Source organism: Heloderma suspectum, chromosome 15, assembly GCF_057233095.1.
Source record: "Heloderma suspectum isolate Gila_16-S chromosome 15, 16-S_ref, whole genome shotgun sequence".
Classification (NCBI taxonomy): Eukaryota; Metazoa; Chordata; class Lepidosauria; order Squamata; family Helodermatidae; genus Heloderma; species Heloderma suspectum.
The window spans coordinates 8,045,307-8,070,082 of NC_139472.1; the positions used below are offsets into that span (position 1 = coordinate 8,045,307).

The 24,776-nt window shown below is 47.0% G+C and overlaps 1 protein-coding gene across 1 annotated transcript in view; it reads left to right on the forward strand.

Moving 5' to 3' along the window:
- The first annotated feature begins 861 nt into the window (after positions 1 to 861).
- Positions 862 to 24,776, forward strand: part of PEX14 (peroxisomal biogenesis factor 14) — a 154,612-nt gene continuing 130,697 nt past the window's right edge. Inside the window, exons 1-2 of the mRNA XM_084822256.1 lie at positions 862 to 928; positions 16,301 to 16,348. Coding sequence (XP_084678382.1) covers positions 893 to 928; positions 16,301 to 16,348 — 84 coding nt within the window. The 5' untranslated portion in view covers positions 862 to 892. The remainder of the gene's footprint in view (positions 929 to 16,300; positions 16,349 to 24,776) is intronic.

Consider the following 24,776-nt stretch of genomic DNA (forward strand, 5'->3'; position numbering starts at 1 on the left):
TTCTCTCTCTCTCCCCCCTCCCTTTCTTCTTCTTCTTCTTCTCCTTCTCCTCTTTATCTTTCTCCCTCCCTTTCTCTCTCCCCTTTTCTTCTCTCTCCCCTTTTCTTCTCTCCCCCTCCCTCCTCCTCCTCCTATCTTTCTCTCCCTTTATCTCTCTTTCCCCCTCCCTTTCTTCTTCTCCTTCTCCTTCTCCTCTTTATCTTTCTCCCTCCCTTTCTCTCTCCCCTTTTCTTCTCTCTCTCCTTTTCTTCTCTCTCTCTCTCCCCCTTTCGCTCTCTCTCCCTTTCTCTCTCTCTCCCCCCTCCCTTTCTTCTTCTTCTTCTTCTTCTCCTTCTCCTCTTTATCTTTCTCCCTCCCTTTCTCTCTCCCCTTTTCTTCTCTCTCTCCCTTCCCTCCTCCTCCTCTTTCTCCCTCCCTTTCTCTCACTCTCCCTTTCTCTCTCCCCCTCCCTTTCTTCTCCTCCTCCTCCTCCTCATTTCTCTCTCCCCTTTTCTTCTCCCTCCCTCCCTCCCTCCTCCTCCTCCTCCTCCTCCTCCTCCTCCTCTTTATCTCCCTCCTCCTCCTCCTCCTCCTACTATCTTTCTCCCTCCCTTTATCTCTCTCTCCCCCTCCCTTTCTTCTTCTCCTCCTCCTCCTCCTCCTCCTCTTTATCTTTCTCCCTCCCTTTCTCTCTCCCCCCTTCTCTCTCGCTCGCTCGCTCGCCTTCCGCCACCCCTGACCTCCCCCCGCCCCGGCCGACACCTGCGCGCCGCCTGAGCCGAGGCCGGGCCCCCCTGGTCGATCGGCGCCTCGGCGCTCGGCTGCTTCCGCCCGGCTCGCCTCTCCTGCGCGGGGGAGCCGCCCTCCTTCCAAATCCGCGCCACCCGCGGGTGGATTAGCCGGGTCTGGAAACATGGCCTCCTCCGAGCAGGCAGAGCAGCCTGGGCAGGTAAGCGGCGGCTGGGCGGGGAGACGCCTCGGCAGGGACCCCCGGCGCGGCCCGGCCCGGCCCGGCGAGGCGGAGAGCGGGCGGCGGGGCCTCCCGAGCTCTCCTCCTCGCCCTTCCCGAGGGCTCCCTCGCGGGGGGAGCGGGGGCCGGTGCCCTTTGCCCCGTGGGGGGGGGCGGGGGAGGCCGGCTGCTCCCCGGCTGCTCCCCCCCTTCACTCTTTCCCCCACATTTCAGGAAAGGGCACAAGGGAAGCCCCCTAAAAAGTCGTTCTGCCCCCCCGGGGGATGAGGAGGTGGGTGCCCTTGCCCTGTAATGGGGGGGGTGGAGGAGGCCAGCGCCCCCTTCCCAAGGCCGTTCCTCCCTCTGCAACCCCCTTCCCCACATGCCAGAAAAAAGGGGAGGAGGTGAATCCTCTGCATGGATTTTTCTGCTCCCCCACGGTGGGGAAGGGGGGAGGCTGGTTGCCCCCCCCCCCGACTTCTCTCTCTCTAAGCATGCATAGGATTGAGCTCCTATTTGATGTGTTTTTAATCTACCCAAGGAGCAGTGTGAGGTGATTTATGACGAAACCTTAAAAAGAATAAAACACATTTAAAGCATAAAAAGGTAAAGGTGAAGGTGTCCCCAACCAGTCGTGTCCGACTCTAGGGTGCGGTGCTCATCCCCGTTTCTAAGCCGAAGAGCCAGCGCTGTCCGAAGACGCTTCCGTGGCCATGTGGCCGGCGTGACTGAACACCGAGGCGCATGGAACGCTGTCACCTTTCCCGCCGAGGCGGCACCTATTTATCTACTTGCAATTTCTTGCTTTCGAACTGCTAGGTTGGCAGGAGCTGGGACTGAAGGCGGGAGCTCACTCCGTCACGCGGCACTCGGGTCTCGAACTGCTGACCTGCCGACCTTCCAGTCTGCAGTTCAGCGTCTTAACCACTAAGCCACCGCGGCCCCTAATTACCTATTTACTTGCAATTTCTTGCTTTCGAACTGCTAGGTTGGCAGGAGCTGGGACTGAAGGCGGGAGCTCACTCCGTCACGCGGCACTCGGGTCTCGAACTGCTGACCTGCCGACCTTCCAGTCTGCAGTTCAGCGTCTTAACCACTAAGCCACCGCGGCCCCTAATTACCTATTTACTTGCAATTTCTTGCTTTCGAACTGCTAGGTTGGCAGGAGCTGGGACTGAAGGCGGGAGCTCACTCCGTCACGCGGCACTCGGGTCTCGAACTGCTGACCTGCCGACCTTCCAGTCTGCAGTTCAGCGTCTTAACCACTAAGCCACCGCGGCCCCTAATTACCTATTTACTTGCAATTTCTTGCTTTCGAACTGCTAGGTTGGCAGGAGCTGGGACTGAAGGCGGGAGCTCGCTCCGTCACGCGGCGCTCGGGTCTTGAACTGCTGACCTGCCGACCTTCCAGTCTGCAGTTCAGCGTCTTAACCACTAAATGAATGCAGAAAAGGGCAACTGTGAGCTTGTGTACACCAGTTGCTGGGGAACATGGGCGGGAGGGTGCTGTTGCACTCATGTCCTACTTGTGGGTTTCCCGTAGGCAGCTGGTTGGCCACTGTGTGAACAGAGTGCTGGATGAGGTGGACCTTTGATCAAGGGGCTGGAGCAACTCCCCAGTGAAGGAAGGTTACAACAGCTGGGACTGTTTAGCTTGGAAAAAGGGAGGGTAAGGGGGAGACAAGATAGAGGTGTGGAAGATTATGCATGGTGTGGAGAATGTGGACAAGGAGACATTGCGCTCTCTCTCTCTCTCTCTCTCTCTCTCTCTCATATAATACTAGAACCCAGGGACATCCCACGAAGCTGATTGGTGGGAAACTCAGGACAAATAAAATGAAGTCCTTTCACACAGTGTATAGTTAAACTATGGAATTCACTGCCACAGGATGTAGTGATGGCCACCAATTTGGATGGCTTTAAAAAGGAGGTTGACAAATTCCTGGAGGAGAAGGCTATCAATGGCTGCTGGTCCTGATGGCTGTGTGCTGCTTCTAGTACTAGAGGCGGTGGGCCTGTGTGCACCAGTTGCTAGGGAACATGGGCGGGAGGGTGCCGTTGCGCTCATGTCCTGCTTGTGCGTTCTTGGTCGGCCGCTGGTTGGCCACTGGGTGAATGGAATTCTGGACTGGATGCACGCTTGGTCTGATCCAGCAGGGCTCTTCTTAGGGTCTTATGTATACATTACAGTGAAACAGAGGCACCCATCTTCTCCCCATGGAGCACTGATTTTTTGAAATGGGTATGACAGAAGTTCAAGCAAGCAAAGGCGGAGGGGGAGACTGGCCTCTTCTTCCTCCACTCCCTCCCCAATACCACTCCACTCCCTCCCATTAAGAGGCAAAGGGCACCCACTTCCTCCATCCCCTGGGAGAGCAGAAAGCCATTCTAGGGGATGATTTCTTCCCTACCGTAGTTAAACTATAGAATTCACTACCACAAGATGTAGTGATGGCCACCCATTTGGATGGCTTTAAAAGAGGGTTGGACAAGTTCCTGGAGGAAAAGGCTATCAGTGGTTACTAGTCCTGATGGCTCTGTGCTACCTCCAGTACCAGAGGCAGTGAGCCTGTGTACACCAGTTGCTGGGGAACATGGGCAGGAGGGTGCTGTTGCACTCGTGTCCTACTTGTGGGTTTCCCACAGGCAGCTGGTTGGCCACTGTGTGAACAGAATGCTGGATGAGGTGGATCTTTGGGCTGATCTAGGACAGCTCTCCGTATGATCTTAAAACTCTCCTTAGGGCTGGGCTGTTTTGATCTCTGGAAAATCCATCTCATAATTCCCACATGCATGCACACAGTCTCTGCATAGTGAGAAGGAGGAACAGGTGGGCCCTGTAATTTTTTCCTGAGGTTGGGAAAAAATACTAAGAGGGGTATTCGGGGATGGGCAGGACTTTAACGCTCTGCATTGCTGGCCTATCAGGCAAATATTCAGCCCTCTCCATCATGTCCCTCCCTTCTCACCAGAAAGGTGCATAAGACCCCTCTGCCCTCGCATATCTTTGAGAGAGACCCATGGCTCAGCAGACGGCATATGCATTGTGTGCAGAGCTCACAGATTCATTTCCCGGCATCTCCATCTAGAAGGTTCTTGGCTAGGAGCTGGGAAAGACTCTACCTGACAAGTGCCGCCGGCCAGAGTGGCTGATGGGAGAGGCGGTGTCGGCCGGAGTAGCTGATCAGATAGGCGGTGCTGGTCAAAGTAGACAATACTGGGCTTGATGGACCATCCCTCTCTTCTTAAGAATTTCCCTTTATGAAATTTCCCCTCTTCCTGAGGAAGAGATATGTGAAACCTGACCTGCATCTTTCCCCATCATAGGAAGGACGGTGGTCCTAAAAAGCTGTTGTGAAGAGATATACCAACATTACTTCTGTTGATTACTTATTCTGTTATTGGCATTGAAGCACGTTCATATTAGCTGAATACTGCAACTGTGTTAGCTAACTGGAATTTCCAGTGTTCAGAGATGACATTCCTCTGAATGCCGTTTACTGTGGGGCAGCAGAGGGGGCAAAAAGAGGAAAGCGCTTCCCAGAAGGATATTTGCTTGGGAAACAGGGTGCTGGACTAGCTTGACCCTTGGTCTGATCCATCCGGCCTGCTCTAATGTTCTTGGCTTCATTACTCGTATAATATTACCACCACTTCATATAATGAATGGATGCTACGTGGAAATTGCTCATTTCTGGATTATTTTCGACACATGACAGGTTAACCTTTGCCATGCTGCGTCTTCTTCTAACCACTGTTTACTTGTTGGTTATCTGGCTTTTGTGCATCAACCCTTCTAAAAGGTTGAAATGCCTCTCCAAAGACATACTTGCCAGCAGCAGGAGCTTTAAGGGAAAATACACTGGTATTTTTTTGTATTTGGCCCCTCCCCTTTTGTCTCTGGCCACGCCCACCACTGGAATGCTGCCCCGGCTGAAAGAGGTTTGATACCCCTGCCACAAAGCATTTCCTCTTGCCACGGAGGTGCAGAGCTTTTGCCTGTCAGGACATCCCCCTGTCGAGAGAAGCGTCTTTCTCTAGCTGAGTTTCCCCCACTATCTCTCCAGCTGCTAAAGCAGCCTTCCCCAACCTGGAGCCTTTCAGATGTGTTGGACTACAACTCCCAGCGTCCCCCAGCCACCATGGGGAATGATGAGTGTTGTAGTCCAACACATCTGGGGGGCATGAGGTTGGACAACACTGTGCTAAAGATTGCCAGCCAAATGCACTACATATGTGCAATTTAAATATTTCAACTTATTGTTCCAACTCTGTAGGTGTCTACTCAGAACTAAACCCCATTGAGTTTAATGGGGCTCACTCCCGGGTAAGTGAGTACAGCATTGCAGCCTAAGGCTATAAGGCCACTCTGGAGCAGAGTGTGTTTGCCTGCCTGCCTGCCTGCCTGCCTGCCTTCCTTTTCTGAATTGATATGCTTTGATGTCAAAACAACAACAAAACAAAATGTTTCCAGGGCAGCTTGCAAAAATCAAGCCGATTTGGAAATAAGAGGCCCCAACACCCCCCACCCCCCAGTGGGGGTATTTTGCTGGTGGAAGCCAGAGAATTGTGACTTGGCCTGAACTAAGTGTAGTGAGCTGGGGTCTGAAGTGACCCTCACCCCTGATGGTCTCCATTCTTGTTGGCGTTGCGTAGGAGATGGGACAGCGTCGAGCCAAGTCTTTGCCCTCGGCTCACTCTTCCACCAGTGTCCTTGGAGCTGGCTGAGGTATTCTTAGGCTGCTAATCCTGGGAAAGAGAAGAAGATTGTGGGTTTCTGGCATTCACCCCTCCTCCTTGGTTCCAGCTCTGGGGAGGGCTTAAGTGAGGTCAAAAGGCATTTTCTACTAACTACAATAGAAAAGAGGGGTGGGCCAATTGGGTCTGTGGGCCAGATTTAGTTCACGGGCTGCCACTTGCCAACCCCACTATGTTTATAAAATCTGCGACTTTTTGTTGTATGCATGCCTCCTCGTCCTTGGAAAATCTCACTTCGTGATGGCTGTACCTATTAAGACAGGCGCTTGTTTAATAACACCTGTGCCCAAAGTGTCCTGTGAGGCTATAAAAAGCCGAGCTACAAATTGGGAATTTTGCCTCTGCCGTGAACTCACTAGGCAGCCTTAGTAAGTCTTTCTCAGCCTCAGCAATCTCAGGACAACCATGTTGGCCTACCTGACAGGGTGTCTGTGTAAGGGTTGCAAGAAGATCATGGCTCTGAAGCACTTTGAAGTGTTGAAACCATATACATGAAGAGCCAGTGTGGTGTAGTGGATACAGCAGGGTTAGGAAAACGCTTGCCGCCCCCCCCCCCGATGTTTTGGGCTACAACTCCCATGATCCCTGACCATTGTCCATGCTGGCCCAGATTTATGGGAGTTGTAGTCCAATACATCTGGAAGGCACCAGGTTGTGGAGGCTGATTGGCACCTAGAGTTCCATGGAGGAAATAAGGGATAAAAAAGATGTAATTGTAAATGCTTCTGCTGCTTCTCCTCCTCCTCCTGATTAGGATGCCTGCAGTCTGAAACAATCTGTGCGTTCAGAAATCTCATGTGGCATATTCGCTCCTGGACTGTACCAGGATTGCGAATGAGGAAATTTGAATTGAATCCACCCTGCTCTGCCTTGCTAAAAATTTGTCACCTGCAGAAACTAGCTTATCATGCAAAAGATTAGCTGTAGGGCCTTTCTCCAGGATGTGCTAAGCTTTCCGTCGACAGGAGGTGTTTGATGTAAGGGGAGTACTCAGTTATGTGACCCTCACATTCACCTGCAGACTTTCCTGGGCACAGTCCAGGAGCAGGTGTGACACGCAAGACTTTTAAATGCGTAGTTCAAGTTCTCGGGAAAAGGGGCAGGTCAGAAGTTAAGCGGAGAAGGCAGGGTGAAGAATTGGTGGAGATGGAACAAAAAGAGGTAAGAGAGGCACTGGGAAAGCTATACGTGGGGGCCCAGGGGATACTGGGGAAGAAATTGAGGATCTGGAGGAAGGAGGAGCAAAGCTTCCCTAAGTAAAGACGTGGCACAGTCATGGGTGTGGCAAGGAAACCTGAATTTCCTGATATGTATCAAGTGTGTAACTTAAAATGTGCATTTATTATGCCCAGACCCCACCCTTTTTACTCTTGAGCTGCCATTTATAACAACGAGGACTAGAACCTTATTTTGTGTTTTGTTGTTTTAATTGGAAGTTGGCATTGTCAAGAGGCTGAGAAGGCCAGAAGATTCTGTAGTACAAAGTGAGATTCCCTGCTCTTGATCTCAGCGATGTGATTTCCCCATCCCCACCACGACTCCATTCTTTAGAGACTTCCATAGACATTTGTCTCTCTCTCTTTCTCTCAGCCCTTCATCTTAACCTGAATTGATTGATGTGGTTCAATATCCTACATAATAGCCAAATGAAGTTCTAATTGGGTGAATCATTCAGGCCAGGTCCCTTAGGAGCCCAGACGTTTTTTATATCTGTACGTTTATGTAAAATTCAATAAAGCTTTTGAAAAAAAAGAAGAGAAATGTGGTTTCTGAGAGGAAAGATAAAGAGGAGGGCATCAGGAAAGTTAGAGCTCTTTATTAGGGATGGACAAATCTGTCAATATCAGTTTCTGTCAGTTTCTCATTTTTCCAGTCTTATGTTTGGTTTGTCCTGAACTTTGAACATTTTCTTTAAGGTCACATGAAAATTCACCTGCATTTTTCTGTGCATTTCTCCTAATGCACAAATTCTTGTACATCATTTTGTTTAACAGACTATTTTTTTGCAAGCAGTTTTCCTATTATAAAGTATTTTGGTTTGTTGTTGTTGTTCAGTCGTGTCCGACTCTTCGTGACCCCATGGACCATAGCACGCCAGGCCTTCCTGTCCTGCGCTCTCTCCCGGAGCGTGCTCAAGTTCATATTCATTGCATCCGTGATGCTATCTAGCCATCTCATCCTCTGCCGTCCCCTTCTCCTTTTGCCTTCAGTCTTTCCCAGCATCAGGGTCTTTTCCAGAGAGTTTTCTCTTCGCATTAGGTGGCCAAAATATTGGAGCTTCAGCTTCAGTATCTGTCCTTCCAATGAGCAGTCAGGGTTGATTTCCTTTAGGATGGACTGATTTGACCTCCTTGCAGTCCAGGGGACTCGTAAGAGTCTTCTCCAGCACCACAGTTCGAAAGCATCAATTCTTCGGCGCTCAGCCTTCCTTATAGTCCAGCTCTCACAGCCATACATTACTACTGGGAAAACCATAGCTTTGATTAGACGGACCTTTGTCGGCAAGGTGATGTCTCTGCTTCTTACTATGCTGTCTAGGTTTGCCATAGCTTTCCTCCCAAGGAGCAAGCGTCTTTTAATTTCATGGCTACAGTCACCGTCTGCGGTGATCTTGGAGCCCAAGAAAGTAAAATCTGTCACTGCTTCCATTTCTTCCCCTTCTATATGCCAGGAAGTGATGGGGCCAGATGCCATGATCTTAGTTTTTTTAACGTTGAGTTTCAAACCAGCTTTTGCACTCTCCTCTTTCACCCTCAACAAGAGGCTCTTGAGATCCTCTTCGCTTTCTGCCATTAGGGTGGTATCGTCTGCATATCGGAGGTTGTTGATAATTCTCCCGGCAATCTTAATTCCGACCTCTGATTCATCCAACCCGGCGTTTCTCATGATGTACTCTGCATATAAGTTAAATAAGCAGGGCGACAATATGCAGCCTTGTTGTACTCCTTTCCAATTTTGAACCAATCGGTTGTTCCATGTCTGGTTCTTACTGTTGCTTCTTGACCCTCGTACAGGTTTCTCAAGAGACAGGTAAGGTGGTCTGGTACCCCCATCTCTTTCAGAATTTGCCACAGTTTGTTGTGATCCACACAATCAAAGGCTTTAGCGTAGTCAATGAAGCAGAAATAGACGTTTTTCTGGAATTCTCTTGCTTTCTCCATGATGCAGCGAATGTTGGCGATTTGATCTCTAGTTCCTCTGCCTCTTCGAAACCCAGCTTGTACTTCCGGTAGTTCTCGGTTCGCATACTGCTGAAGCCTAGCTTGTAGGATTTTGAGCATCACCTTGCTGGCATGTGAAATGAGCGCAATGGTGCGGTAGTTTGAACACTCATTGGCGTTGCCCTTCTTTGGAATTGGAATGTAAACTGACCTTTTCCAGTCTTGTGGCCACTGTTGAGTGTTCCAGATTTGTTGGCATACTGAATGCAGCACTTTAACAGCATCATCTTTTAGGATTTTAAATAGCTCGGCTGGAATACTGTCATCTCCGCTAGCTTTGTTGTTACTAATGCTTCCTAAGGCCCACTTGACTTCACTCTCTAGGATGTCCGGCTCAAGTTCAGTGACCGCACTATCATGGCTATCAGGGACATTCAGATCTTTCCTGTATAGTTCTTCTGTGTATTCTTGCCACCTCTTCTTAATCTCATCTGCTTCTGTTAGGTCCCTGCCTTCTTTGTCCTTTATCATGCCCGTCTTTGCACAAAACGTTCCCTTGAGATCTCCAATTTTCTTGAAGAGATCTCTAGTCTTTCCCATTCTGTTGTTTTCCTCGATTTCTTTGCATTGTTCATTTAAGAAGGCCTTCTTGTCTCTCCTTGCTATTCTCTGGAACTCTGCATTCAGTTGGGTATATCTTCCCCTTTCTCCCTTGCTTTTCGCTTCCCTTCTTTCGTGAGCTACTTGTAAAGCCTCATCAGACAGCCACTTTGCTTTCTTGCATTTCTTTTTCTTTGGGACGGATTTCGTTGCTGCCTCCTGAACAATGTTACGGACCTCCGTCCATAGTTCCTCAGGCACTCTGTCTATCAGGTCTAATCCCTGAAATCTATTCCTCACCTCCACTGTATATTCATCAGGGATATGATTTAGGTCATACCTGAACGGTTTAGTGGTTTTCCCGACGTTCTTCAATTTAAGCCGAAATTTTGCAAGAAGCAGCTCATGATCTGATCCACAGTCAGCTCCAGGTCTTGTTTTTACTGACTGTATGGAGCTTCTCCATCTTTGGCTGCAAAGGACATAATCAATCTGATTTCGATATTGACCATCTGGTGACGTCCATGTGTAGAGTCGCCTCTTGTGCTGTTGGAAAAGAGTGTTTGCTATGATCAGCATGTTCTCTTGGCAGAACTCTATTAGCTTTTGTCCTGCTTCATTTTGTACACCAAGGCCATGCCTGCCTGTTATCCCGGTGATTTCTTGACTTCCTACTTTAGCATTCCAATCCCCTATGATGAAGAGGACATCTTTTTTTGGTGTTAGTTCTAGAAGGTGTTGTAGGTCTTCATAGATCCGATCAACCTCAGCTTCTTCGGCCTCAGTGGTTGGGGCATAGACTTGAATTACTGTGATGTTGAATGGTTTGCCTTGGATTCGTACTGAGATCATTCTATCGTTTTTAAGATTGTACCCCAGTACTGCTTTTCCCACCCTTTTGTTGACTATGAGTGCTACTCCATTTCTTCTAAGGGATTCTTGCCCACAATAGTAGATATGATGGTCACCTGAATTAAATTTGCCCATGCCTGTCCATTTTAGTTCGCTGATTCCCAAGATGTCGATGTTCAATCTTGCCATCTCATGTTTGACCACCTCCAGCTTACCTTGATTCATTGATCTGACATTCCAGGTTCCTAAACAATATTGTTCTTTACAGCATCGGATTTTCTTTTCACCACCAGACACATCCACAGCTGAGTGTCCTTTCGGGTTTGGCCCAGCCGCTTCACTCTTTCTGGCGCTACTTGGAAATACCCTCTGCTCTTCCCCAGTAGCATATTGGACACCTTCCGACCTGAGGGGCTCATCTTCCGGCGTCATATCTTTTAGCCTTGTGATACGTTCCATGGGGTTTTCTTGGCAAGAATCCTGGAGTGGGTTGCCATTTCCTTCTCCAGTGGACCACATTTTGTCAGAACTCTCTGCCATGACCTGTCCGTCTTGGGTGGCCCTGCATGGCATAGCTTATGGCTTCACTGAGTTACGCAAGCCCCTTCGCCACAACAAGGCAGTGATCCATGAAGGGGATTTTGGTTTGTACTTTTCCCTAATATACACATTTTTTGGTACTCATTTTTGACTGGGGAACTCTTATCTTGCAATGGTGTTCTCCAATAAAAATAAATAAATAAATACGTGCGAATTTCAAAGGCTAGCTGAGTTTTGGTTTGGGTCTTCGCACGGAAGTGCGAAATTAGGTAAGTTCTCATGTCACTGTGAACCAAAAGAATTTCTCTCATAGGAACATAGGAATCTGCCTCATATTGCAGGAGCTCCCCAGGGTGTCAGGCAGGATTCTTTCCTAGCCTTGTCTGGAGATGAGATGTTTTGAACCTGGTGCCTTCTGCTTGCAAAACAGGTTCTCTATTCCTGATCGATAGTTCTTCCCCTAAAATGAAAGTGAGATGCCAGTCTTCATGGCTCTGAACAAAGGGCTGATTTAAATAGCATAGGAAAAGCTGGCTTATACTTAGTGTGACCATTGGGCCATCTATTTCAGTGATGCGTGCACTGGCTGGCAGCAGCATTTTTCTTGCCTTACTTTGAGATGTCGGGGATTGAACCAGGGACCTTTGAATGAAGAGCATGTGCTCTCCCCCTGAGCTACGCCCCCCCCCCCCGTATTGGATGCCTACTATCACAAGTAACAGTCCTACTTCAGTTTAACATGTGGACATGCAATCGGCCAACTGTGGTTTTCCCAGCATGGATACATCATGCACATGGAATGAAATGCATGTGTATAGGAGAAGCATCATGCACAACCCTACATGTGGGTTTCATATTTTCTTTATGAAAATCATAAGATGTGCTTGCATGATGTCTTCTCACATATGATCCCCCCCAGGTGCTCTGACCTCACAGATGACCCCCTCCCAGCTAAGCCTTTGAAGACCATGCTGCTGGGGTGGAGGCATATTTCCCTCTCCAAGTGTTCCTGATCAGGGTTCCAGCCAACCAAGGTAGTATAAGCTGTGAGGAGCTGAAACAGACCAATTCTTTCCCACTACCCTCATCTTACACCAGGGGTGTCGAACCTCTTTCTGCCCAAGGGCCACATTCCATTTTGGAGAAGCTCTCGGGGGCTATGTTCCGGTGGTGGGTGGGGCCAAAGGTGCAAAAGGGGCGGAGCTGAAGCCAAAAGAGGCAGGCCCCGAATGCCAAAAATACCAGCATATTTTAGCTTAAAGCTTGCACTGTCAGTCACTAAAAAACTAAAAACTAAGCAAAAGCTGGGAAACCACCAAACGATTGGTGGTTGAAGGAAAGGGGATGGGGCCAGTGGAGGGGGGCATGGCTGTTTAGGGGGACCTGGAGGACTGGATTTGAACCCTACGCCTAAGTTTCTCCACTCCTGGCCCAGAATTTATTTATTTAGGGTGCAATCCTATGCATGTTTAGACAGAAGAAAGTTCTACAACTCCCAGCATTCCCCAGCCAAACATGCCATGGAAGGGATTTCCATGGGATAGGGGACACTATTGAGAAGGCCCCGTCTCATTCCTGAATTATTGGCTGGCTGGGGAATGCTGGGGGTTGTAGGACTTCCTTCTGTCTAAACATGCATAGGATTCCACCCTTTATTTAATTATTTAATTTCTATACCACCCAATAGCTGAAGCTCTCTGGGCGGTTCACAAAAACTAAAACCACAAAGTACAGCATAAAACAATGTAAAATATGAAAGCTTAAAGCCACGCTATAACAGTACAACCGGAATAAAACCTAGCAGCAATGCGGAGATTTAAAATACAGATTTAAAACACCAGAGCTAAAAGATTAGGAAGCTAAAATGCTAAAATACTGGGAGAATAAAAAGGCGTGACAGAATCTCTCTATTACTCAGGAAATGACCCAGCTCTGAGCAGAAGCATTTCAGGGAGAACAGCCCTCTCCACGACTGTGTCTAAGCTCCTAAAAATGGGGACGCCGGTTCCTTTTAATGTGAATGTTTCTCTTTTGAGATCTTAATAACGTATGGAGAGCTCGCCCGATCTCCGCCAGCCCTGCTACCAACTACAAACTGTCCCTTTATCTGCAAGTCATAAGAGGGAAACAGCGAAAATCTGATTTTCCCCTGACAGTTCGGGGAAGAGCAGCCAGGCCCATGTTTGTTTATTGGCAACCTCACTTCAATTAAATTCCCTGCATCCCATCCCCTGGCCAACGGTGATGCTGATGGGTGTGGAAATGTGGAAAGGATGTGGTGGAGGAGGAGGGAAAGAAGCTAGAATCCAAACTACACTGTTTCCCCAATGCAATTTTGCTTCCTGCTCCTTTTTTATTATTGTTATTATGATAAGAAATGTTTGTTACAATGAAGCATGCATACTCTCTTCCAGCTTTTGGGGGGCGTTTGGCTGTGCCTCGCTTCGGAAGCCAAAGGAAGGAAGTCCTAAATTTCCTCCCCATGCTAAAATAAGAGGAAGATGGGGCTTCAACATTAGTAGCCATATACTGCGAAGAAACATTCAGCTGTTTCTTTAAAATTGGGCTGATGGTTGAAATGCCTCTCTTGAGGCTTAGTTTCTGGCAGCAAGAGCTTTAAGTTAAAATATGCTGGTTTTTTGGCCACACCACTTTCGCCTTCAGCTCCGCCCACCGCTGGAATGCAGCCTCCGAAATGGAATTCGGCTGTGGGCTGAAAGAGGTTCTGCAGCCCTGGTCGAAAGGAGTCTGCGCTCATACTGTCTTGGTTGGTGGTTAAGCATCTGTTTTGCACACAGAAGGCAATCTCCCGTTAAAAGGATTAGGCCGCAGGGGATGGAGGGAACTCTCTCTGCAGGAGAGAGCCATTCAGAGTAAACAACCTTTGGCTACGTGAAAAAGTCACGCCCTGCCCTGCCCTCAGGCTTACCGTCAAAAAGAAAAGAGTCTGGGAGGGAGGAACCAAAAGGAAAAGGGGTTGAGAGGGAGGAGGAAATGAAATGAAGCCGGGTGCTAATTCTTAGCTATATATTTGTTTAGCTCCCAACGATCAACACACCTTCTCAGATGTTGACCTTACAGGGCGAGGCCTCCGCCTTCTTGGGCCTTGCAGAAATTTCCTGGTGTCTCATCAGCCCCTTTTTGGAAAGGGAGGCTCGGGGGGGGGGCAGAGGACACCCCCACCCTCAGAAGAGGTGGTGGTAGTGGTGGTGCTGTCTGGCAGTTAAAAAACGGGCCTCTGCCCCCCCAAGAAAAAGCTGAGCATCGCAGAGTACCTGGAAGCGGGCTGTAATGCAGCCAGAAGAAGGCTCTGGCTTGACAGCTGCTTTTCCCCAGCCTGCCACCCTCCAGTTGTGTTGGACCACAGGGATGCTGGGAGTTGTAGTTCAACACATCTGGAGGGTGGCAGGTTGGGGGAACCTGCTTCACGTGGTGGGGCCTCGGCCTTCTGAGGCCTAGTTGGAATATACCAACATCTCGTCACTCCCGCCACAGCAGGAAAGGTTCAGGGGCGCCTGACATCCCACCCACCCTCCCACCCAGAGCAGAAGGTCCCAGCTCAGCTGGGGAAAGCAGCAGTGAGCGGAAATGGCAGAGACGGCAGCCTTCTCTTCCTTCACTCAAGTGACCGGTGGGTGCAGTTATCTACCTGCCCACCTTATCTATATCACCTAAAGCAGGGGTGTTGAACCTCTTTCAGACCGAGCATTGAACTCCATTTTGGAGAAGCTCTTGGGGGCCACCTTCCAGTGGTGGGCAGGGCCTAAGGCAAAAGGGGGCAGGCCCCCGAAGATACCAACATATTTTAGCTTAAAGCTGTTAGCGCCAGTCACGAAGCCGTCTTTTGTGCAGTTTTATCCCCTTTCCAAAGTAAGGGCTGTAAGCTAAAAATAGGCTGGTATTTATGCTCCTCCCCATTTTGCCTTTGGCCCCACTGTTTTGCTTCCCCCTGCCACTCACCACTGGACTGCGACCCCTGAGAGCTTCTCCAAAATGGAATTCGGCCCTCAGGCTGAAAGAAGTTCGGCACCCCTGAGCCACCCACTGTCAGACTAGTCTACCTCGTGAGGTTGTTGTGTGGATAAAATGCTGGTGTTGGAACCTTGAGCATGTGTAGAAAGGGTGAGATACTTGTTAATGAGGCACTGGCTTCCCTGCAACAAAAACCAGGGATGCCATCCAGAATGGCTTGCAGTATTTTATTTAGAACATCTGTATCCTTCCCTATATCATTAGGATCTCAGGGCAGCATACAAATAAAATCAATTTCAACAATGTAAAACAAGAAATAATTTAAATAGCTAAAAACGGAAGCCGGGACCCTCTGCAACTAGGATCCCAACCCACTTGCGTCCTTCCCTCATTCCTCGTGTGCTCCGCCCCTCGAGTGGGCATTCCCTACTGTCTTGCCATCTCATGGTTAACTCTAGCTAGCATTGCTTTGGCACCAACAGTTTCCTTCACTGTCGCGCCAAACCGCAGTTTGAAATCATGGTTGTGGAAGTGGGTGTGCAAATGGTGCTTTGGGTGAATGATGAATATCAAAAATGGTGGTGCTGACGTCACATTAAGTGTACTTAGCCCCCAAACCAAAGGGGGGGGGTGTTTGTGTGTGTGGAGGGGGGGGACACCTGGGCAGTAGAGGAGGAATGAACAAGCCCGCAGAGTGCTCCTTATCTTGCCAAACTGTAATTAGGCGATCGAGCAGTGTTAACGTTTGCACTGGGGATATGTATGCTCAAATTCTAGGACAGGGGCCCTCCACCTTTTTGGGAACAGTGAGCACATCTGGAATTTTGAGAGTGTGTTGTGGATGCTCTCACAAAATGGCCACTGTAGGGGCGGGGCTTAGCCATTCATAAAATGGCTGCCATTATCGACATGGCTGCTCACAAAACACTAATTTGCCAGCAGCCAAACTGATGTGGCTAAAAGAAAAGCAACTTGATCAAGAACCGAAATACAAGGCAGAGGTGGGGGATCTGAGCTCCAAAATACAAAACCACTCTTTGGGACCTAAATAGAGATGGCGCTGGAGGGCAGCCCTTTGCTTTGCAGCAGGCCAGGCTCCCAGTTAGAAACAATAATATATGCATATATATTTTAAAATGTTAAGAAGTAAAAATTAGGAGGGGCAGGGAGATTGGCCTAGAGAAGTGTTTGTGGGCATGTTGGAGCCCTCTGTTCTAGGAACACAGAAAGCTGGTTTCTACCAGGTCAGACTGTTTTTTATTTATGTAGCCTAGTATTTTCTGCTCTCCAGGCACACAGGCAGAGATATTTCCTATCATCTTCTCCCTGAGCCATTTTAAATTGAGATACTGGGGAGCTTCTCCGTGCTAAGCATGCGCTGTAGTGCTGAATTATGGTCCTGTCTCTGCACCATGTGGGGCTGTAGCAGCCAAGCTTGCTTAGAGGTGACCATCGGGTGGCACTCTAACCTTGCTCTTTCTTTCCACAGATCGGCTCTTCTCCTGGAACTGAGAATGGAACGTCTCGTGAAGCTTTGGTGAGTCAATCAATCAGTCATCAATCAGTCTTTATTCACTTAAAAACAAAGGTCACTGCAAAACAGAAGAGAAGAAGGGGGGAAACCCCAAGCCAAATCCACAACAAAGGTTCAAATCATATAATCTCCACCACTAACAAATATGCATAATTCTGTCTAAGTTTGAAAGCAGCTGTTGCAAATAACAAAACTTGGTTCGTAACCTACGTGTTCTGATCAGCCCAAAACATACAGAGTTCTCGAAATCTGGCAACTGAGGACAAGAAAGAAAACAGGATAAAAATCTATCTCTCACTGCCCTATGCAATGGCCAGTACTTCAAAGAACTCCATTGGAGGGTGATCAAAAAGTCTTAACTTCCCTTTTGCGGGATTTGACTCGGAATGTTTTGTTTGTTTTTGCAAGTTGTTCTCGTGAGCAGCGCCAGCTTGGTTGTTCCTCCCAAGGAGCAACTGCTTAGTATTTGGACAGTGGGGCCTAAAACAGCGTGTTGTGTTCTGTCAGTGACCCCTGAACATTGACCTTTAACTATCTTTCCAGGGTTGAGTTGAGGGTCATCTTGGACCACGTTGCTTCCCTTGAAAGACTAGCCTGCCCTGGATGGGAGATTTTCCGTTCGAGGTGTGGGACATGTTCCAGTGATCAATACTTATTAGCAAAGGGTCTCGACACATAAATAAAGATGCTATTGAAGTGGGTTGTGTGTGTGTTGAACTGAGATAATAAAGGTCGCGTCCTGGCGAAGGGGTCTCTGCACTGCTGGTACACGTTTACACACACACACACACACACGCCACCAAATGCAACATTGATGTAGATCAGCCTTAATGTGATGCCTCCAGATGTTTTGGACTTCATCTGCCATCAGTCCCACCAGCATGGCCAGTGGTCAGGAATTTGGGGTGTTGTCCAAAACAGCTGCGGAAGTCTATTTTATCCCCCATGCTGTTTGACATCTACATGAAACCGCTGGGGGAGGTTATCCGGAGGTGTGGGCTGAGGTGCCATCAATATGCAGATGACACCCAGCTCTACCTCTCTTTCTCATCAAAACCAGGTGAGGCAGTGGCTGTTCTGAATCAGTGCCTGGGCACGGTAATGGACTGGATGAGGGCCAATAAACTGAAACTCAATCCAGACAAGACGGAGGTACTGTTAGTGGGTGGTTCATCTGCCTGGCTAGGTGATATTCAACCTGTTCTGGAGGGGGTTGCACTCCCCCTAAAGGATCAGGTTCGTAGTTTGGGGGTGCTCTTGGATCCAGAACTGTCACTTGAGGCACAGGTGAATTCAGTGGCACGGAGCAATTTTTATCAGCTTAGGCTGGTATACCAACTATGCCTTTATCTGGACAGAGATAGCCTAGCTACAGTTATCCATGCTCTGATAACTTCTTGTCTGGATTACTGCAATGTGTTATACATGGGGCTGCCTTTGAAAACGGTCCGGAAACTTCAGCTGGTCCAAAATAGGGCAGCAAGATTGTTAACAGGGACTGGCCTGGGAGCTCATATTACGCCAGTACTTTTCCAGCTGCACTGGCTGCCAGTCCATTTCCGGGCCCAATTCAAAGTGCTGGTGTTAACATTCAAAGCCCTTAACGGCTTGGGGCCAGGTTACCTGAAGGATCGCCTCCTCCCATATGTGCCTGCCCAGACCATAAGATCATCATCAGTGGCCCTTCTCCGTGAGCCCTTGCCAAAGGAAGTGAGGCGGGTGGCTACTCGGAGGAGGGCTTTTTCTGCTGTGGCACCCCGGCTCTGGAATGAGCTCCCTAGTGAGGTTCGCCTGGCGCCTACATTGTATTCCTTTCGGCGCCAGGTGAAGACCTTTTTATTTTCCCAGGCATTTTAGCTTTCTAAATGTTTAGCTTTGCTGTTTTAAGTCTGTATTTTAAACTCCTGCATTGCTGCTAGGTTTTATTGTAGTTGTATTGTTATATTGTGGTTTTAATGTTCTATATATTTTAAATTGTTTTATTGTGTGTTGTTTGGTTTTAATTTTTGTGAACCGCCCAGAGAGCTTCGGCTATTGGGTGGTATAGAAATGAAATAAATAAATAAATAAATAAATAAGTTGGGGAGGACTGACGTAGATAATTAAAATAATCAACTGACATCCATAAGCAAAAACACTTACTAGTACACTGTATGTCAATAACATATTTATACAGGGTAAGCTTTTAGAAATGTAGGGTTTATGACATTGACAAGATTTTTCCCAGCATACTGCTAAATAAAGTCATTAGGCCTCCATGGCTTCTCCATTTTAAAACTTACAAATTTTGGAATTATTACTGTGACAGTTTGAAGCCTACAGAGGCAAAGGGGAAAAGGGTCAGGCTTAGAGGCCTGAAGTTGTTGTTGGGCGGGGGTATCCCTCAGAGGAGTTGTTTCATTTCCCCGGTTAAGTTTCAGTTTCATTTCCCAAGTTAAGTTTAATTCCTTCAGGTTTGGAGCAGTACTTTTGGCTTTGAGGGAGGAGGGTATATAAAGAGAATGAGAGAGCCAGTAAGAGCAGAGTCAGGGAGACCAGAGCCTGAAGAGGGAGCAGGAAGAAGCACCCTGGAAAAGTTTAAGTGCAGCTAGGGTGAAGGAACTTGCATTTTGCAACTTTTATTTTCTTTTAATGCATTTTGTATCACTCAGCTCTATTGTGTAAATACCTTTAGTTGTGATTTGCTTGCTTTAATTTACCAGTAAACTGTTGTGGTTAAACCCTGTGTCTAGAGTGTCAGTCACCCCACGTCTACAGCCTAAACCCCACGTTATTGGGAAGGGGAAGTTTAAAAGAAGGAAGGTGGGACTCTTAAGGAGGCAAGAGATCCTTAAGGAGTTCCTCAGGGGGCCCAGGTCATAAGGGGAACCCTGACAGTTACCCTATGTGAAATTTATCTACTCTAATCGTCAATTGATGATGGCTGTGGATTGTTCCCTTTACCCATAAGGCAGCAGCCTTACTCCTGCTAGAATATTACCCGGGAGTACCTTTTGATTCTTTCTGCTTTCTTGACTTCCCTTCATCTGGTGTTGATTCCAGGGGATGGTATAAGCTCACTGACATTTCTGCTTACTTTGCATTTTTAAAATTTATTTATTTAAAATTATATTTGAAATTATAGAACCTTAACAAGGTTGCTCTCTTGCCACATGTATTATGATAGCCTTCCGTGCATCAGTCGTCATTACGAATGTAGAAAGGGGAGAACGTGTGAGCTAAAAACAGATGTGTGAACTCATGGGGGATCCCCCTGCATAGGTTTTGTGCCGAAGGTTTCCCCTGTCCCTAAAACGTGAGCTGTTTCGCTTGATTTTGGCTCTATGGAGGTTTATTTCTTTAGCAAAATCCCCGTCGTTGTGGCAGGCGTATGTGTGTTGGGGGGCAGCAGGGGGAGTTCATATATTGGAACGGCATTGTATATTTATGGTTGCGAAAGCAACAGAACGAGACCGTTCTGAACCAGCCTTGGAAATGCAGATAAAGGCTGCCACAGGACACCCACCCCAGGACACCTTACCTGAGGGCTCACTTACCTTAAGTAAGGGGCTCACTTACCTTAAGTGAGCCCCTTACCCTTAGTGATTTCATTTCATTTCATTTATTACATTTATATACTGCCCAATAGCCAAAGCTCTCTGGGTGTTTTACAAAGATTAAAAACCTTAAAAATCTTTGTAAACTGCCCAGAAAACCTCCGCTATGGGCCAGTATGGAAATGTAGTAATAATAGTAGTAAATTATTATTATTATTAGTAGTAGTATTTACATTTTTATACCGTCCCATAGCCGAAGCGCTGTGGGTGGTTTACAGAAGTTAAAACATCAAAATACAACATACAAAGTTTAAAAGCTATTTACATAAAAGCACATGGACAATATACACAAACATATAACTAAAAACAACTTTGAACAGTCAGTCATAACTAAAATAATAATACAGTGTTAGGCATAATATAAAAACATTTTAGCTACAAACATAGAAACAGACCAGACACACATACAGACACGCGTATCCAAGCATTATCCCATGACCTGATTAAAAATCTATCCTATGCTGCCAAATGCCTGGAAGTAGAGGAAGGTCTTAACTTGGCACCGAAAAGATAACAATGTTGGCCCCAGGCGGGCCTCACTGGGGAGTTCGTTCCATAATTGAGGGGCTGCCACCAAGAAGGCCCTCTTCCTTATTGCCACCTTCCAAGCCTCCCTTGGAGGAGGCACTTGGAGGCGGGCCTTACACAATGAGCGTAGTGTATGGGTTGGTTCATGCCAGGAGAGGTCCTCCATCAGGAAACCCTTGGAAGGGGAAATTCAGAGTACCCATAGGATCAGTGGAACCCACCTTATACTAGTTTGGACTGTTTTACGTTTCTAGCCCAGTCTTGTCTAATGCCCGGCTCCCCAGTGCCCTCCAGATGTTTTGGACTTCAACTCCCATCAGCCCCTACTTATACCTGGCAAATATTTCCAAAAACGTAATGCTTTCTTTTGTAAATTTTTCTGGGGTTCCTCTCCACAAAGAATATCTCTAAAAAGGTATTTTAGCTTTCTAGTCTTTTAGCTTTGCTGTTTTAAATCTGTATTTTAAATCTCTGCATTCCTGCTAGGTTTTATTCTGGTTGTGTTGTTATATTGTGGTTTTAATGCTTCCATATTTTTGTATTGTTTTACTGTGTACTTTTGGGTTTTAATTTTTTGTGAACTGCCCAGAGAGCTTCGGCTATTGGGTGGTACAGAAATGAAATAAATAAAAAGGATGCAACTTCCAGTTAATGAAGGCGGGTTCAGTTTTCTAGATCTAACGATGTACCATCGGGCCTATTTGCTGACCTCTACTAAATTTTGGTCTTTTCCACTCAGATTAGATTTTGCACCTTGGTCAGTGTTGAATCATCTTGTCCGGAGACTCTCTTTAAATGGATGACATTAGGTTCTCCGCATATCAAGGTAGACAGAGGTCCTCCCACAATTTTGTCAGAGAAGTTTGACGGATAATGTCACGTCAATTACAGTTTGATCCATTTTCACATGCTAAACTAAATTTATGGGGAAATCCAGCTTTAAGAATTGGTAAGAAAATATTTTAATGGCGGACCTGGGCAGATAAAATGATCTTTACCCTGCATCGGTTAGTGGGGGTTGATGATGAGTTTTTGTTATATTCAACTTTGCGAGATCGATTTGATTTGCCTGCTACAGCGAAATGGCAGGGCTTGCAATTGAAACATTTGTTGGTATCTGGATTCGGTCCTGCTGCTTTTATTGCCTTGGAGTCTCCTTTGCTATTGGAAATACTTATTGAAGCTGATCAGATATATCGACCTACGCTTCATGTCTACAGACATTTATTATCAATAAATAAATATGATACAAGTGGTTTACAGCAGGAATGGAACAGGGGATTTGAATGTCCTATTTTGTTTAATCAATGGACTGTTGCCTTGGCATCTGTATCAGACATTTCAGTGGATCTTCGGTTATGCCTTATTCAGCAAAAACTTTTGTTTCGGGTCTGTTGGATGCCACAACATCTTCTTAATAAAGGCTTGTCAAATTCAGCTTATTGTTGGAGGTGTGATGCAGTCAATGCTTCTCTTATTCATACGTTTTGGAAGTGCCCAATGGTTGCCTCCTTTTGGGAGGAAGTTATTATACAGATACATTTTGTATTGGAAAGCTCTTTAATATTTACTGATATAAATGCTCTTTTAAATTACTTACCTGCTTCTTGGAATGTAACACATGGTCAGCGTAAATGGATTTTTCGCGCCCTTTTGGTTGCTAATTTTATATATATATTTATTTATTTTATTTCTATACCGCCCAATAGCTGAAGCTATCTGGGCAGTTCACAGAAAAGCTAAAAGACTGATATTACGATATTGGATAAAAGCTCACCACCTATAACATAATGGACTGAAGACTTAGCAACATTTGAAAGAGTGGAATATATAGGCGTAACTTGCAGATGGACTTATATGTGGATATTTGGTCTGCTTTCACTGAAGTTTAGGTGTAACCTATTTTTGTTTTCCTGTTTTTTTCTTTTTGAATATTGTAATATTTGAAACTGAGGATAGTTAGAATATGTTGTATTTTTTGTTTATTATTATTATTATTATTATTATTTTGGTTTAATGTTTTTGGTTTGTTTTGTTAAAATTCACAATAAAAAATTGGTGGGGGGGACCTCCCATCAGCCCCAGCCAGCATGGTCCGGAATGCTGGGAGTAGTAGTCCCAAAATCCAAAGGGCACCAAATTGGGGAAGCCTGGTCTAGTAGAAGCTTGCCTTCCCATCACCTGCTTCCTTAACCTTAAAAAAACAACCTGAAGATGGCAGGATTTGAACATAGGACTTTTTTGATGCAAAGCAGGGGCCCCACCACTGAGTTATGACATTTCCCTGAAGAGAGGAAGCTGCTTTTTCTGAGTCATCTGGCCCAGTGTTGTCAACACTGACTGTCAGCAGTGGCTGTTCAGTGTTTCAGGCAGGACTTTTCCTGTCCTACTTGGAGATGCTGGGAGACTGAACCTGCAACCTTCTGCATGCAAAGAATATGCTCTACCACTGAACTGTGTGGGCCTTCCCCTAAAAAGAAAGGTTAAGACTCCAGTCCTTATGGTTCTGAATTAAGAGCTGATTTAAGCTGCCATAGTAGGTCAGCCCCTTGGTCCATCTAGCCCACTATTGTCGACACTGACTGGCAGCAGCAGCTCTCCAAGGTTTGTTTCAGGCAGGATTTTTTTCTGGCCTACCTGGAGATGCCAGGGATTGTATCAGGGACCCTGTGTGTGCAAAACAGGGGCTCTCCCATTGAGCTATGGCCCCTTGAACTGGAGATGCCAGCAAAATTCAACTCGGTCCATTTCACCATTGCACAGTATTCTCTATTCCAGGAGGAGGCAGCCTGGTGCCCACAAGTGCCACCTCTCTGGGGGTCTTTCCCAGCCCTTCCTGGAGATGACAGGGATTGAACCTGGGACCCTACGGTCCCTCCCTAGAGTGTGACAGAATTTGGGGGAGTTTGGAGCAGTGTCCCAAAGCTGGACTCCCTTCAGATTGTCATAGCTTTACCATGTTGCATGCCTTCAGGCTGTGCTCTCAGCCAGAACCTTTTAAAAACTTTGATTATTATTTCAAAAAATAAATTAGACCGTTTCTTGCTGACGCTAATACCTGCGCTTTTGCAGTGAGAGTTTTTTTTTTCCAGGGAGCAAGGCCTGGCTCGTTCTCCCTCCACCCCTTCCCTGCCCCCCGCCCTGCGGGCTGACAGAAATTACCTTCTGTTTAATTAACATCATCTCCCCCTGCTCTTTATATACTGCTGCATAATTGCTCGGAGGAAAGAGAAACGCATAGCAGCTATATATCTATATATAGACATAGATATAAAATAAAAAAATAATTCATGGGGAAAAGCGGGGGAGGGGCAACATGAAGCACACGAAAAGAAAAAACGGTGTCCCTGAAATATAATCTGATCTCATGATGGTGAACTTCCATGCATACGGGGGTATGGTGGAGCTCATTTTGAGAGGATGCAAGAGGTGTTGAGGGGGGTGCTTCCTTTCTAATTAATTTTTTTTGCTTACTCTCCCATAGCCTCTCCATTTTTGCTTAGGTGTCATCAGGACTTCCAGCTGAGCATCTGTAGAGACCTTCAACAAATTGGCCATTCTGCTCCCCAGTTGTGCCTGACTTGTTGGTCTTTTGGTCTTTGTATTACCCCTGAAGTACGAATGCTTGGAATTTGGTTCGTTGAGTGCTTCTCGTACATCGGGGTGGGCAAAATGTGGACTGTAGCCCATATGTAGCCCCCACTGGCCTGCTCTTGCTCCCCCCCCCCCCGGCAGCTGCCAAATTTGCTGTGGGGGCAGAAACAGCATCCAAACAGATTGGCAGTTTGCTGCCGAATTTCGGCAACAAACCACAACGGTGGCCTAAAAAGGCCAAATTTAGCTGTAAAACAACGCTTTCTTAAAATAAGGAAAGGTATGACCTTCTCTGGCCCTGGCTGCTGGCGAGACTGATGGGTCCCAGAGCTAACTGAGTCCTTCTCTTTGTTGTCCCCAGACAACGTCAAGTTGCACAAATAACTGAATGGGGTTCTTTGCCAAAGAACATGACAGTGGCTTTCAAACGTCTGTCTGTCTCTTTTTCTTCTTTTGAAACAATGAGACAGAATCACGGGGGGTAGGCCTGTCAATATGGTTAGCCATAATAAGAAAGGAATCCCTTAGGGCATATGAATAGGAACAGGTCTTTGAGGGATGGGGAGCTCTGAGGTGTAACTTCCCTCTTGGGTACTTGAAGCCATCAGCTTATCCTTTTATCCCCATCTTTCGGAGACATTGCAATTACTGTTCCAAGCTTGTGACAATGACCATGAGGGCTAGAAACTTAATCATAGCCATTTATTAAACTA